The 13,517-nt window shown below is 47.4% G+C and overlaps 1 protein-coding gene and 1 long non-coding RNA gene across 2 annotated transcripts; one reads left to right on the forward strand and one right to left on the reverse strand.

The window, feature by feature from the left end:
* Positions 1-3,226: 3,226 nt before the first annotated feature.
* Positions 3,227-11,474, reverse strand: LOC131577736 (uncharacterized). Its single transcript, XR_009277270.1, has 3 exons — positions 11,337-11,474; positions 7,566-7,738; positions 3,227-3,882 (listed from the first exon to the last, which is right to left on the reverse strand). It is a non-coding gene; the product is annotated as an uncharacterized LOC131577736 (long non-coding RNA).
* MIXL1 (Mix paired-like homeobox) lies at positions 11,100-12,000 on the forward strand. The gene is made up of 2 exons (XM_058835784.1): positions 11,100-11,387; positions 11,464-12,000. The coding sequence occupies exons 1-2, from the start codon at positions 11,100-11,102 to the stop codon at positions 11,878-11,880; spliced, it is 705 nt and encodes a 234-aa protein (XP_058691767.1). The 3' UTR covers positions 11,881-12,000.
* The last annotated feature ends 1,517 nt before the right edge of the window (positions 12,001-13,517 follow it).

Below are 13,517 nucleotides of genomic sequence, written 5' to 3' on the forward strand. Positions count from 1 at the left end.
AGTACCTCACTGTAGGTAGCTCTCTTAGTGCCTCCTGGATGACTGTCCACACCAAAAGAGGCCAAATGCTTTTACACTGTTATCACTGGTGCCACCAGGATGCTGCTGGGACCTGGGTAAAAGCTACTGTGCAGTAAAACTCATTGGAGAGGAGCATCACACACCCAGCCCGCTTCCTGGACTGGACCAGCAGCTTCCAAAGCTTTTGGGAGAAAGCTCTGCACTGTACTCATTTCAAGAAAAATAACAAAGCTGAGTTAGTTGAAACAAAGCTGAAGCTTATGCAGGACTCAAGTCCAAAATATCTAAATCCACACTGTCTTTGTGTGTGTCAGTATCTCTATTATTCTATAGCTGGACATACCCCATGTGAATGGCCTGGGTTTCCTGAGGTACTTTCACAGCTTTACATGCACTGCACCTCCTCTCTGTCTGTGACTGAGGACTCTGGTTTTCAGGTACAGTTTCTTCTGGGATCCTAAATGACCTCATGGGGAAATGTCAATATCTTACTCTTTGCCTGACTTCTGTTTCATCTTACAGAGACCCACTGTCCTGGCAAGAAGGGGCCAAGCCAGGGATATCTAGCCTACCTTCACCAGGAAAGACTGCAAAAGGAGGAGGTGGTGCGTCACCAGTTTGTGAGTCTTCCCTGGGTGTTGGTTAGATGGCCTGCCAAAAACGTCACAGGTGAGATGTACTGGCACAAGCCCTTTCACAATCTGACACTGTTTACAGTTTGTAGGGTGTGATGGCACAATCCCCCTTGAAAACTGCACAGACACAAGCCTCCTTTCTGCTGCAAAATGCATTACCCTCATAGCCAAATGAATCAGCATGTACCCAGTGCAGCAGCCAGGACTGACCAGCACTGTCTTCCCCTTCCAAAATGTCAAATTAATTTCTGCTTCAGCATATGACACCAGCAACCACACAAGTCTCCCAGCCTCAGGGTTGTTGCTGTCCTCTTTATGTTATGCTCCCCTTCCTATTCATATCAATGTTCAATGATCAACTCCCAAATGGCTCAAGAGTAAAAAAAAAAAGCCATTATCTAAATTATGGCTATTCTGCAAGTGCTCCAAAGAGCATTTCATCACCCTTTTTTTCACAATTCATGATTTTTACATGCCTACATGGAGAAAAACAGCAACCTGGACCCACAGAGCTGGAGAGGATTTTGCAGGAGTGGCTCTCCTTTTGTTGTGGAAAAAAAAGTAAGTATTTACTTTTGTGTGATATGGTCAATGGTTTCTCCAACTGCTGAAAACATGGGCCAGAGTTTGAGAAATGACCCTGGGAAGTGTGGACAGGGAAAGAATTCAGTGAGGCCTGGAATGAATGACCTGGTCTTTTGAAGCTTTTTGTGCCTACACATTTTACATAGTCCTAAGTAAAATTCCCACCTGAAAATAGCTTTTGCACTTTGGTTAGACAAAGGAATCTGGCAAAGCTGCATTGCTTCAAGATTAGATAAAGGGCTGGAGAGCAGGAAGCAGGAGTTCCAATCCAGCTTTGGAACAGGCATCTTCTAGGAACAACCCTGTGTATCTCTGCCAGTGTGCCATGCACCTTCTCTTCAGCAGTGGGGTCACAGGCAAGTTGCACTGGCATTTGATGGGTGTGTTTGGACAGCCCAGACTTGGTTATACACTGTTAATGTCAACTTGCTGCTGTGGAAATCTGAAACGCAAAGACTTACTTGGAATAAGGGAGGTCAGGTTGGGTAGATGATGAAAAAGTGCAACATTTCAGGGAGGATTTGCTTGGTTGGACACCTGCATGGCTCTTAGGAATTATCCTGGTCCCTAAAGCAGGAGTCTCCTCCATGCAGCCAGAGGAAAGATCACCATTTGGCTGAAGAGATGCAAAATCAAGCTCAGTGGGCAGGTAGGATCAGTCCTCGGTTTGTTAGGATTTTTAGTGGCAGCAGGTTCCCTGTTTATCCTGGACTGCTTTGTACATGCCAGGACTCTTGCTGCCTTAGTTGATAAAAATACAAAACCCAGAGAAAGGAGAGCTCAACCAAGAGAGATTTATAAAAGAAAATTCCTTATCTTCTCACTTCTGCCTTTATCCTGGCAAAATTTGAGAGAAATACAATGTTTTTGAAATGTTAGAAAATCATGAACACTGCTATGCTGGTGATGTAAAGCACCCAGGTGATGCTGTGATTGATGTGATATCCTGCCCAGCTGCACAATTTCCAGTCACTGTCATAAATATTTTGTCTTTAGCCATATTTCAGGCATTGTCAGTGAGTGACAAAAGAGGCCAGCAGCAGTGGAACTGAAAATAGAAACCTACACTATGATGCTGCTGCACCCTTTTTTGATCACTCAGATCTGCAGCAAACTCTCAGCATTCCCTTAAACCTTCTCTTACCTCAAATACCTTAAGTAAGCGGTATCTCAGCTGCAAAGATGTGACTGCAAAAGAGGAAAAACATTCTTGTAAAAATATGGGGGATGGCTAAGATGACAGTAGAGAGCTGCTGAGATCAACCCAGCCCAGAGTCACTCTCCATCTTGGATTGCAGTTGTCCCATCTGGAGTAATAAATGTATTTGCTCTTTGCCATGTGTCCAGCAGCACCGAGAACCTTCCAGGGGCTAGGGAAGAAAAGCTGTCAAGGAGAAAAGTCTAAAATCCCCCAAGTAACATGTAAAACAAACTTGGTCATATGCAAAAGAGAGGGGTAAGAATCAAGGGGACTAAAAGATAATGGAGAAAGAGATAAAAGTACCAATAAAAGGAAGGAGGGGAAGACCTTTAGTCATCAAAGGAGAGGATCGGATTTAGGAGGTGACAAGGGTGTGGCCTTGGCAAACAGACAAAGTCAAATAGAAAAATAACTCTGCCAGAAATAAAAGCAGAGGAGTTGAGCTTGAATAAAAGGGGAAGATAAACAGCTGTCATGTAAAATGGGAGGGAGAGAATGAGCAGAGCAGCTCAGGGGGGCAATGGTGCAGGCTGGAGGCTGGGACGTGCCTCAGAGAGAGCCTTTGCCAGAGGAGTGAGCCAAAAAACAGGATGCTATTGGACAATTTATCTGGGATGGGTAAGGCAGGGGGACGGGATAGTGGGGGAGGAGGATGGAGACACTGTTCTGCGCAAATACGTGGAGCTTCTGTGTGAGTCAGGCACCAGAAAACTGTGCTGTGGGCTTAAAAAGTCGAGATAACCCACAGAAATAATGCCTACTGAGTGTGTTGTGTGGCACTTCTTTTTAATTTGATTTTAAATAGCAAAGAAATATGAGTCAATTCATGCACAGAAGAGAATGACTTCATCAAATGGCATAGTAACCACTGCTCTTCCCAGCTATGATCATGTGGTACTGCTGATTTAATGATCAACTGCAAAACCCCAGCTCAGGTGAAACTTCCCACATTCCGTGCTCATGTTAAACCTGAAAATTTTCCAAACTTTACAGAGTCTTGAAAACCTTTGAAATTAAAGAGCCCAGAAAAAAATGCAAGAACAAAACCAAAATGGTTTTGTTGTAAATGTTATGATACATAAGACTAAAAGTCCCTCACCTCCAAAACTAATCAGAAAAGAAGGTGGGAAATATTTAGAATGAATGATTAGACTGAAGCCAGAGCACTGACCTTGGCACATGCCTGAGAAGAAGCAGGGAAGCACAGGGAAGCCAGGTGGAGGATTCTCCACGCAGTACCACTCAGAAAGGGAAAACTTGGTGGATTTTAATAGCACCAAGGTAGTGCAAAGAAAGACTGTGGGTCCATGTTCATATGGTAAGAGGCATCCAACCACATTGGGGCAGTTCTGGTTCTACGTATTGTCTTCTGGTTTTGAACCATCGAAGTAAAACTTGCTTCACATTTGGATCCTTTTCTCAATAACCGTGAGACACAAGCTGTAACAAACAAACAAAAATAATAACACTTACATAAAAATCCATCAATTTCAGCAGCTCATGCTCTCAGATACCAAACACTGCAAGACAGAAACAGAGAATCTTGTGACTCATTTATTAAGTTGGAGTAGAAGGAAGAGCTTACCACATGCAGGGGATGATGATAAGGGTTTAAGAGCCTGCCAAGAAAAGGTAGAAAACAATGCCCTGACAATGCTTGCTAAAGCTAAGGAGCCTGAAAAGGGAAGAGAGGGGACTGGTTTTTTTGCTGTTATCCAGTGCTGTTAGAGAAGGATGTGGCTTCTATGCAATCCATCACCCTGCCTTCCCCACTCTGTGTGTATATTCTGGCTGCACCCTGGCAGGCGGCCTCTCCCAAGTAGGTACTGAATGAAAAGGAAGAAAACATGGTCCTGTCTTTTTCTTAGCTCTTGTGTTCTTATCTTCTTCCTTCTTTCTTTTTTTGTTCATCTGCAGATATGTTCCTTTGCTTTCACAGCAAAATAATTAAACATTATTGGGAGTTTGGATAACGCAGTTATTTTGTACCCACAATCATCTGCACCAACAGTTCTCAGCAAATCCTCATTAAGGAAAATATCTTTAAGAGTTGGGTATGACCTTGTTCAGAGCATGTGAGTAAGCAAAGCAATACAGTAAATTCCATTAAAAAGAAGCTTTAGGTTCTCTCACAAAAGCACATGCTAGAAAATCAGAGGACACAGAGAGAAATTGCAGTAACAATTTGTTTAAGCCTAGGGTTTGCTGCACAGAAAACTTGGTGGGACTGCCCTCTCACTGCAGAAGCACCAGCAAGGGTCAGGTACATGTACTCTGCCATTCTTGGGAAGTCTCAAAACCCAAAGGCAAACTGAGGTTTAAGTATATTTAAATTCAACATTAAACATCCTCTGCTCTTTCAACCAGCCCCTCCTATCTCCAGGTAGCTTCCTCCCTATTGCTCTTTCCCTCTTCCCACTCCCACCATTTGCTCTTATCTCCCTCCCACTCTCAAATCCTGAATCTTCCTCTCCCTCGGATGGTAGGGAGACAGCTGCCAGCCATCAGGCATACTCTGCTCTTGCCCTGTTGCTGTGTCTGGGTCCTCTCTGAACCTGGGCATCTTGCCCCAAATCTGTTCCTGTTGGGATTTAGCAAATACAGCCCCTTGATCTTTTCATATGCATTTGCTGAGTTTTTACGCCTCCCTGCTGCCCCCACCGCTTCCTTCAAGGCTCTCTGTGTGTCTGAAGCTCTTATCAACTCCTCGGAGCAGAATACACGAATGGCACCACCAGGTCTTGAAGTCACGTCTCACACCTCTCAGGAAATGGCTCACCCCACCAAGTCACATCCCCCTCCTAAGCACAGGGCTAAAGTCACAAGATACTATTAGTTCCTCATGGCCTAAACCAAGGAGACACGGCAGCTGAATTTTCAAAGGAAAATAGATTGTACTTATATAGAGGTAATCAGGTCTGAGCCAAGCAAGGCAGGCGTCTTTCAGAGAGAACATAACCTCTTGTCACAGTGCATTTATTTTAAACCTCTGTCTGTGCACAGAGCTGCTGGGCAAGCCTGGTGATCTGAAATAAGCTGTGTTGCGGATTGATGTCACTAGGCTCTGACATCATTCTGACATCCCCCCAAGGCCATGGGCTTCATCACACTGGAGATATGCCCAAAGTACCTTCTGTACCCCTATCAGTACAAAACCACTGAAAGGGGTTCAGCCCAGCCCCTTGGTCACAGGTCACACTCAGGACACTGTGACAGCACCATCTCCTTTTTACTCCCCAGCACCCAAGCTGGAGAGTCCCAGTCCCCCCACTGGGACAGCCTGGAGCATGGCCAAGTCCCATTTCTGACCTTGCACTGAGACACTGGCTGTATGTACCTCACTGTGTCCCAGCTGGAGGGGAACACATTCCCTGGTGCTGACCAAAAACGCAAGCCCCCTCTTCCCTGTAGAGGACTCTGGCAAGGAGGGGCTCTCAGGGACACAGTTGAATATTCACAATGGACAGGCACCTTAGGCCTTTCAAGAATATATTTCAAGGTGTCTGCAAACCACACCAGAGTGAGGACTATACACAGCCCACCCTGCTCAAGCTCTTCCTTGTTAAAGCCGTGAGGACTAGAAAAATGACAGGTCTAAATTAACAACATGACATCATTGTAAGATCTCGGAACTCTACCTAAAAGCCTGGATGGGCCTCAATATATAGATCTTGTGTCTGTACATTGGGAAGACCTGATAAACCTCTAAAAGCATTTGGAGGTTGTAAAGAGCTTTGTCACAATGACCAGAAGCAATCAAAGAGAAATTAAGTATTCATATAAAGATTTCCTCTTAGGCAGAATGAAAAAACCTCAAAACCTAAGCCTAGCATGCATTAACAATTTTTGCTATCAGGGCCCTGCTAGAGAAGCTGTAAATTATATAGTATTTTCCTGCCAGCAGAAACTCTGGAGAATATGTAGTTATATAAGAAACCATAAAAATGTGTCTGGACTACAATTAATTTACTTTGTGAGCTAATTATCCAGGGATTGCTTCTTCAGGGACAAGCTTTCTAGGGATAGCTTAAACTTAAGTCTTACCAGCAAAAATGTGGTTTTATTTTTTTCTTAAACTTTCTCTAAATTAATGAAATCAGGTTTGTGTGACCACTGTCCCTTCTTTTGGTCAGTCTCCTAATACATGGAGATGGACTTTTTACAAGGGCATGTCATGATATGCCAAGGGTAAATGGCTTCAAACTGAGAGTAGGTTTAGATTAGATATTAGGAAGAAATTCTTTACTGTGAGGGTGGTGAGGCACTGGCACAGGTTGTCCAGGGAAGTTGTGGATGCCCCATACCTGGAAATGTTCAGGGTCATGTTGGATTGGGCTCTGAGCAATCTGGCCTGGTGGAAGGTGACCCTGCTCATGGCTGTGGGGCTGGAACTGGATGATCTTTAAGGTCTCTCCCAACTTAAACCTTTCTATGATTCTGTGATAAGATTTGAACCTTTTGGCCAATTTAAATTAAAACTGATGTAGAAATTGAGATCGCCAAGATACCAAATCTTTGCAAATTTAGTCAGGTTGACAAGAGACTGCTAAATCTCCTGAAAAAACCTGAACCTTGGGTTTAGTGGCCAGAAAATTCATGTTGAAGACAGCCACCAAAATGAAAAAAACAATAAACCTTGCTGGAATGACAAAAGACTGTGCACAATCTATGTCCTTGTAGAGTCCTAGAAGGAACAGGGTGATGTGACATCTGACAAGCCAGAGGAGTTTGAACACAGCCAAGGCTGTACAGCTGGTTACAAATCACTGCATGGCAAAACCCCTGGTGTCCCATTCCCTCCAGGACTGAGCAGCAGAACTTCTCACGTGTTAGTTATTTAAAGGGGTGTGTTTGTCTTGTCAGCAAAGCCATGACTGTGTGTCACACTGCTACCTACTCTTGCCATGCATTCTGGGATGCTTCCCAAGCTCCAGTTCCTCAAGTTACATAAGGCAGGATCTTAAGCTGCACATTTAAAAGATGACTCTGTAGCCCCAAGAGCCTGAGAGAACCTCCCCAGCTTGACAAGCAAAAGGCTGAAGAGCCAGCTAGCTGGAAGACTCACCACAGAGCCTATCTCCCCCTGCTTCTCCACCATCTTCATGTTTCACAGCCTGTCTTACCCTTGCTGGATGCTCAGAGCTGGCAGCAGTGATGTGAGAGTGTGTTCTCCAGCTGAAGCTTAAAACTGTTTTACTGCAGACACAGGCACATTTTGTATTGTGAGTCCTCTTGGCACAGATTCCTCAGTGTTGAAGCACTCCCAGCACAGACAAAAGCACAAGAAGTTTCTCTCCTGACAAATAAAGTGAAGATGAATGTAAACAGCTTCTGAAGCAGCCTGTAATTTTTGATATCAACACAAGGCAGTCTGCTTTTCCCTTAGAGATAGCTCTTTCAGTTTTAGCCATCTTAATTTCAAAAAGCAAGCCACTTCTGGACTTCTGCTTCTTGAGGGAAGACATAAAATCCACCTTTGTGCCCTGGTGGCACAAATAAAAGCAAGTCTGCAAAACAGGAAGGGACAAAATTGAATGTCTTCTAAATGCTTCCAGCCCTTACCAGAGTATGACTCCATGCAAATGCTGGCACCTACAAGGCATCAGAAACTTCCTTGTCAGACTGCAAGGCACACAAGAGGATGGAAAACTACTTGTCAGGCAATGGAAACTCCGCTGAATCCAGACACAGCACTTCTTTCTTGCTGCAGGAGGCACACTGCACTACCCCACAGGCACAGCTTTTAGGACATCAGTGGGATGATACTCTGTGGGAGCTGTGGAGAAGTATGCCAGCCTTGGGAGGGGAGAGAACTGCCAGAAGGAAGCAAGGAGCTGTCTTTCATGCCACTCTGCTTGCCTGGGAGGAGGCAGAAACCTCCTATTCTGATGTCCACCTAAGAGCACACTCCTTTACAGTTGGCCCACCATGGTTTTATTCAACCTTAGATCTGTTTCAGACCAAGCCAATACAGAAGGGTGACCACAAGGATCCCATGGATAAAATTACTGTGTGATGCTCTGAGCAATAGGAAAGGGAAAATATGAATCCTGGGCTCTGGTCTTGCTCCAGAATTGCTTTGCTTTTGCAAAGGTAAGCAGAAAAGAACTCATCACCAAGATATATGAACATGCTGGTAATAGCCAGCCAGCCCAGACATGGAAACTGAGGCAGACTAAACAGAACTCAGCACCTGCAGACAGGCAGCACAGCCTGACCTGCTCACAGCGGTCTCATCTACTCGCAGGTATGTCTGCTAGAAAATATGATTGTCTGCAGCCAGATAATGAAGAGACTGAGTGTGAGCCCCACACCCTGGGGCCCGTGTGTGTAATCCTGGGCTGCACCAAGGGCACCGGCTGTTTTGCCCACAATTCAGTCACAAAGGGTTTTCTATTCCACATGGCAGAACCACTGGTCACACTGCATCCACGGACAACATGGAAAGCCACAAAATGTAGCATGTGAAAGTTATTTTACTTCCTTTGTAACAATGTAGACTTTTAAAAAGTGTATAATTGTTACATCTCTGTCTCCTAATATAAGTTTTCAGGCCTGGGAAGCCTCACCGTTCTCTTCCTCACCAAGGGAAGCTTGTCAGCTGCTGTCACAAGACAGTATTGGAACACCTCTGGAACCATAAAGGGCAAGGAACCGAGGAGGCTTTTGGCCTGAAGGATGTCACAGCAGTCAGAGATCAAAGAGTCAGCCCATTTCCAGATTTATGAGTTGGGAATAGGTCTATTAACTCCCAGTACTCACTCTTTCCTGAGTATCTGTTCAATATACATTGATAGTTGTTGTAATGGGAAGTCTGACACTGAAAAACACCATGCTCCTGGGCAGTCTGTCTCAGTTTTGTCCTCAGCTAGCTCAGAATCAGATCCAGGTGGGGCAGTCCTAGAAGCACCCCAGATGGGACCCCCTCATTTCCCTCCTGCTCCATCTGGCAGTGTCCTCTCGCTTGTACAGCCATCCTGGGGATATTGGTAACCCACAGGTAGGAATCCTAGATCTGGATTGAAAAAACCCAACCAACAAACCTCAACTGTTGTTACTGTACAGTTAATTTAACTTGGGTATTCCCTGATCACACTGTGTGGACTGACACATGCTCAGCTAAAGGGAGGGCATCAGGACAGGGGTGAACAGTGGGGGGGCTGTGGTGCTAGCAGCTCCTTAAGCCTGGGCTGCTGCTGAAAGAAAAACACATGTATGTGTGTGAAAAAATACATTTCCTCAAAAATCTGCTCTGTCTGGCAGACTTAATCAAATCCTAGAAACTATGTCCTTATAATGGCATAATTCCAGAAGCAGAATTAAATCCTTCAAAAAAGAAACCTCTGCTATGTTTTCCAGGAATATTATTTGATGTAAAATACAACAAAACATTCATCATGTAAATGTAATCTGGAATAATTCTCCTTTGCTGCCACCTGTGGCATCTTCTAAATCTGCATGGAATCTACAGAGCGATTCAACACTTCGTGAGTTTGTTCACTATAGACCCTAAATAATGCTGACTGTGCCTTCTGGATCACCACTCACTTGTGCCCTTTCTCACCACCCTGACCTCTCATTACACTGCTAATTGAGAACGTTGTACAAATCTCATGACTCTGCTGTCTGCAGATTACAGCCCATGATTCTGGGAACAACCTAGAAACCTCAGGTATGAAAGCACCTGGATTGCTGCACATGTGAAAGCACAAAGGTACAAATGTTTTAGGAACAAAACTTCCAAGAACAGCTTTTAACAATTTAAACATGATTTTCTGTACAAAGTAACTTTTCTTGGGAGACAGTTGTAAAAAGTAAAATGAGGACAAACCATTTTAAATGCATTGGTGCTGTTGGGGTGTGCAGGTAGCGTTTCAGCACGAGATCTCTCTGTCTGGGAATCAGTTATTGCAGCAGCACTAGTGTGATGTGTAAAGGCATTAACAAGTGGTGGAAAAGGTGATGACACCAATGTCTGCCTCTGCCCTCTCTGAGCTGCTGTGGCTCTCCAGGTGCATTTAACTTGCATCTTAAAAAGAAAGATGTTTTTGCAGCAGCAGGCACATCAGGCAGCTGCACACCACCCGCACAGCTGGCAGCGAAGCACTGCAAGCGGAGCAGTAGCGGCCACTGGAAGAGATAACTTGTGTTTGCTTTATGTCTCACACCATGCACCATCCATTACTCGCCAAAGCAGTCAGTTGCTTGAGAGCATCTACCCCCATACCAATAGCTGGAGGGAGTGAACTTCATAACCCTATCAGCCCAGATGTTGTATCACCTATAACCCAGCCGCTGCTCTGGGTCCTCTCCGGGGTGCCAAACTCCCAACACCCAGCTGTTTTGCGTGCGGATGCAAAGCCCGCTCCCCTCTCCCTCCTGCTGTCCATGTTTCGGGCGGGGAGTCGAGGGCTGCCAGCCATCACCCACCCCCGTCAGGCACGCATAGGGCATCACTGTGTCCTCTGGGCTGAGCAAGGCAGGGGCCGCCCCAGTCGAGCACCCCACCGGCAGCCTGGGGCGCGGGGCCCGGCGGGGTGCCCGGAGCTCACCTTCCCCGCGGGGCCGTGCCGCCCCTTCGAACCCCCGCCCCTGCCGAGCCCCCTCCCCGGCTATAAAGCGCGGTGGGCAGGCCGGGCCCCCTCCTCGCCGCTGCCATGGCCGCGCTGCGCTTCGGGGAGCCCCCGGCGGAGCCGCCCGCCTTCCCCTCAGGCAGGTGGGCGGGGGGCGGCGGGCCCGGCCCGGCCTCGCCCGCCCTCAGGGCGCTTCCCGCGGCGGAGCCGTCGGAGGGGGCGCCGGCGGCCTCGCAGCGTCGGAAGCGGACCAGCTTCACGGCGGCGCAGCTGGAGACGCTGGAGCTGGTTTTCCAGGACACCATGTACCCCGACATCTACCTGCGGGAGAAACTGGCCGACGCCACGCAGATCCCCGAGTCCCGCATCCAGGTGAGGGGCGCCGGCCGTGCCGCGCCCGCCGCGCCGGGGCCGCCCCGCCGCGCTCACCGCCGCCCTCTCTCCCCAGGTCTGGTTCCAGAACCGCCGAGCCAAGTCCCGCCGCCAGCGGGGCCCGGCCCGCCCCGGCCCCGCCGCGCCGCCGCCGGGCTGCCCGCGGCCGCCCCGCTTCGCCGCCCTGCGAGCCCCGGAGCGGCCCCGCTGCGCCCTCTCCGGGGTGGCTCGGACGGAGGACGGCTCCGCTCCCTACACGTGGCCGCCGGCCGCCGGCTTCTCCCCTGGCCCCGGCTTCGAGGGCTTCCCGCCCGGCCAGCCCGGCGGGGCCGAGCCCGCCCCGTTCGCGGGGAGCGCCGCCGGCCCCTTCCCGCCGGCCCGCGCCTTCTGCGGGCAGTACTCGCCCGTGTCGGACGCCGAGGACACCAGCGGCTACTCGGAGTCGGGCTCGGAGTGGGAGGAGAACGCGCTCGGCGCCTTCCGCGCCCTCTGAGCGCCGCCGCGGCGGGACGCGGCCCGGGCGGGCACAGGTTAAATGCGCAGCCCTCCCGCCGGACCCCGTCCCGCACCGCGCTGCCCGGGCGGGGAGCAGTCACACACCGCGCTACCTCACCACTGCTGCTCTGCCACTGTTGCACTTTATCCGGTAGTAACTGATTTTACATATTTATTTAAGAAAGATACGGGTCGGCTCCATTAGCTGAGGGCATATTTTTACACTGTATTTAAAGCTTTCTTTTATCATGTTTAGTATATCTATTTCCCTTCTTTAGCCAAAAAGCTAACCTAAATCTACTGTGTTTTGGGGGTGGGTGCTGGTCTTAGAAAAGAGTGATGGTCTGTCAGGGTTTTTTGATCGAGGAAAATATAATAAAGGTTTACATTTTTGATCTGCTTGTGTGTGTACCTGGTGCAGGGGCAAGGTTCCTTACCTTGCCTGATGGTGGGGTAGAGAAGCAGTAGATATCCCATCTGCAGGTTCTTTTCCCAGGTCCTGGAGAGCTACGGCTGCAGTTTAGATGTCGATAAGAGACCAGAGGGGCATGAAGGACAGGTTACAGAAACTGCCTTAAACCTTCGCTGTCAGTATTTGTCTTAAATCTGCTCTAAACAAACACCCCCATCCCTAAAATGTCTGGCCTAAATAATACAAACCCCCAGATCTCAAATGCCCAGACTAAAGCCTCCAGTCTGCCACTTAAACCAAGGTTAATGTTAAACTAAGAGAAATGGGAGTATTTTGTGGATGCTGTAAGGGTACTTTCGCTGTAGGCAGGAACTACACAGAAGCTGTTCACATGAACAGTTGTAGGCTGAATGGCTCTGCACTGAGAATGGCAAAATCAGTAGCAACAGAAGTCTCTCCTCTAATTCAATTTATTGAGGAAGGACACATTATTCTGTACATATTTTGAGGATAAGGCCAATTCTTCCTTCTTACAAAATAGTACTTTAGAACCTAGCAGAGCAAGTTTTAAGTTATGGAAAAGCATTCGAATGCAAGAAGCACAGGAAAAATGATCCATGTACTGGTGGCAGAAATACTCTATATCAGGAATCATGCCCCACAGAATAAGGTTACTAATGAACAAAATCCCTCAGCACCACCCCATAAACATACCTGTGCTTGTGAGATCGGGACAGCTGAACGCTGGTTGGACTGCAAGCTTGCAAGGTGAAGTGGCATGGCAGGGCTGCTGACTATTATTCTCCATCAAAAAAACCCCAGAGCTATTATTGAAAAAAGCATGGACTTGGGTGCTGTGCTGGGGATCAGGAAAACCCCAGAAAAGAAGCACTTGCAGGAAGAGACAGCAAATGAGACCATGGTTTCTTGGGCACTCAGGGTAAATTCAAGTTTATGATCATAATAAATAAAAGTAACTTGTTCTGCTCCTGCAGACTTCAGGTAGGGTAGTTGCAGTGAGCTCTTGATACTTCCTGCTATGCTTGGAGCACACTCAGAAAAAGCAATTGTATTTGTTACTATTGCCAAAATTCAACATTAGCTCTGATCCAACACATCAGTACCCAAGGAGAAATGCAGCCTTTCGAAGAAAATAAAAGGTGTGTATATTCACACTGCCTACATAAGCGGGACAAATGACATATGGAAATATATGGCTTATC

The sequence above is a fragment of the Poecile atricapillus genome, chromosome 3 (assembly GCF_030490865.1).
Source record: "Poecile atricapillus isolate bPoeAtr1 chromosome 3, bPoeAtr1.hap1, whole genome shotgun sequence".
NCBI classification, from domain to species: Eukaryota; Metazoa; Chordata; class Aves; order Passeriformes; family Paridae; genus Poecile; species Poecile atricapillus.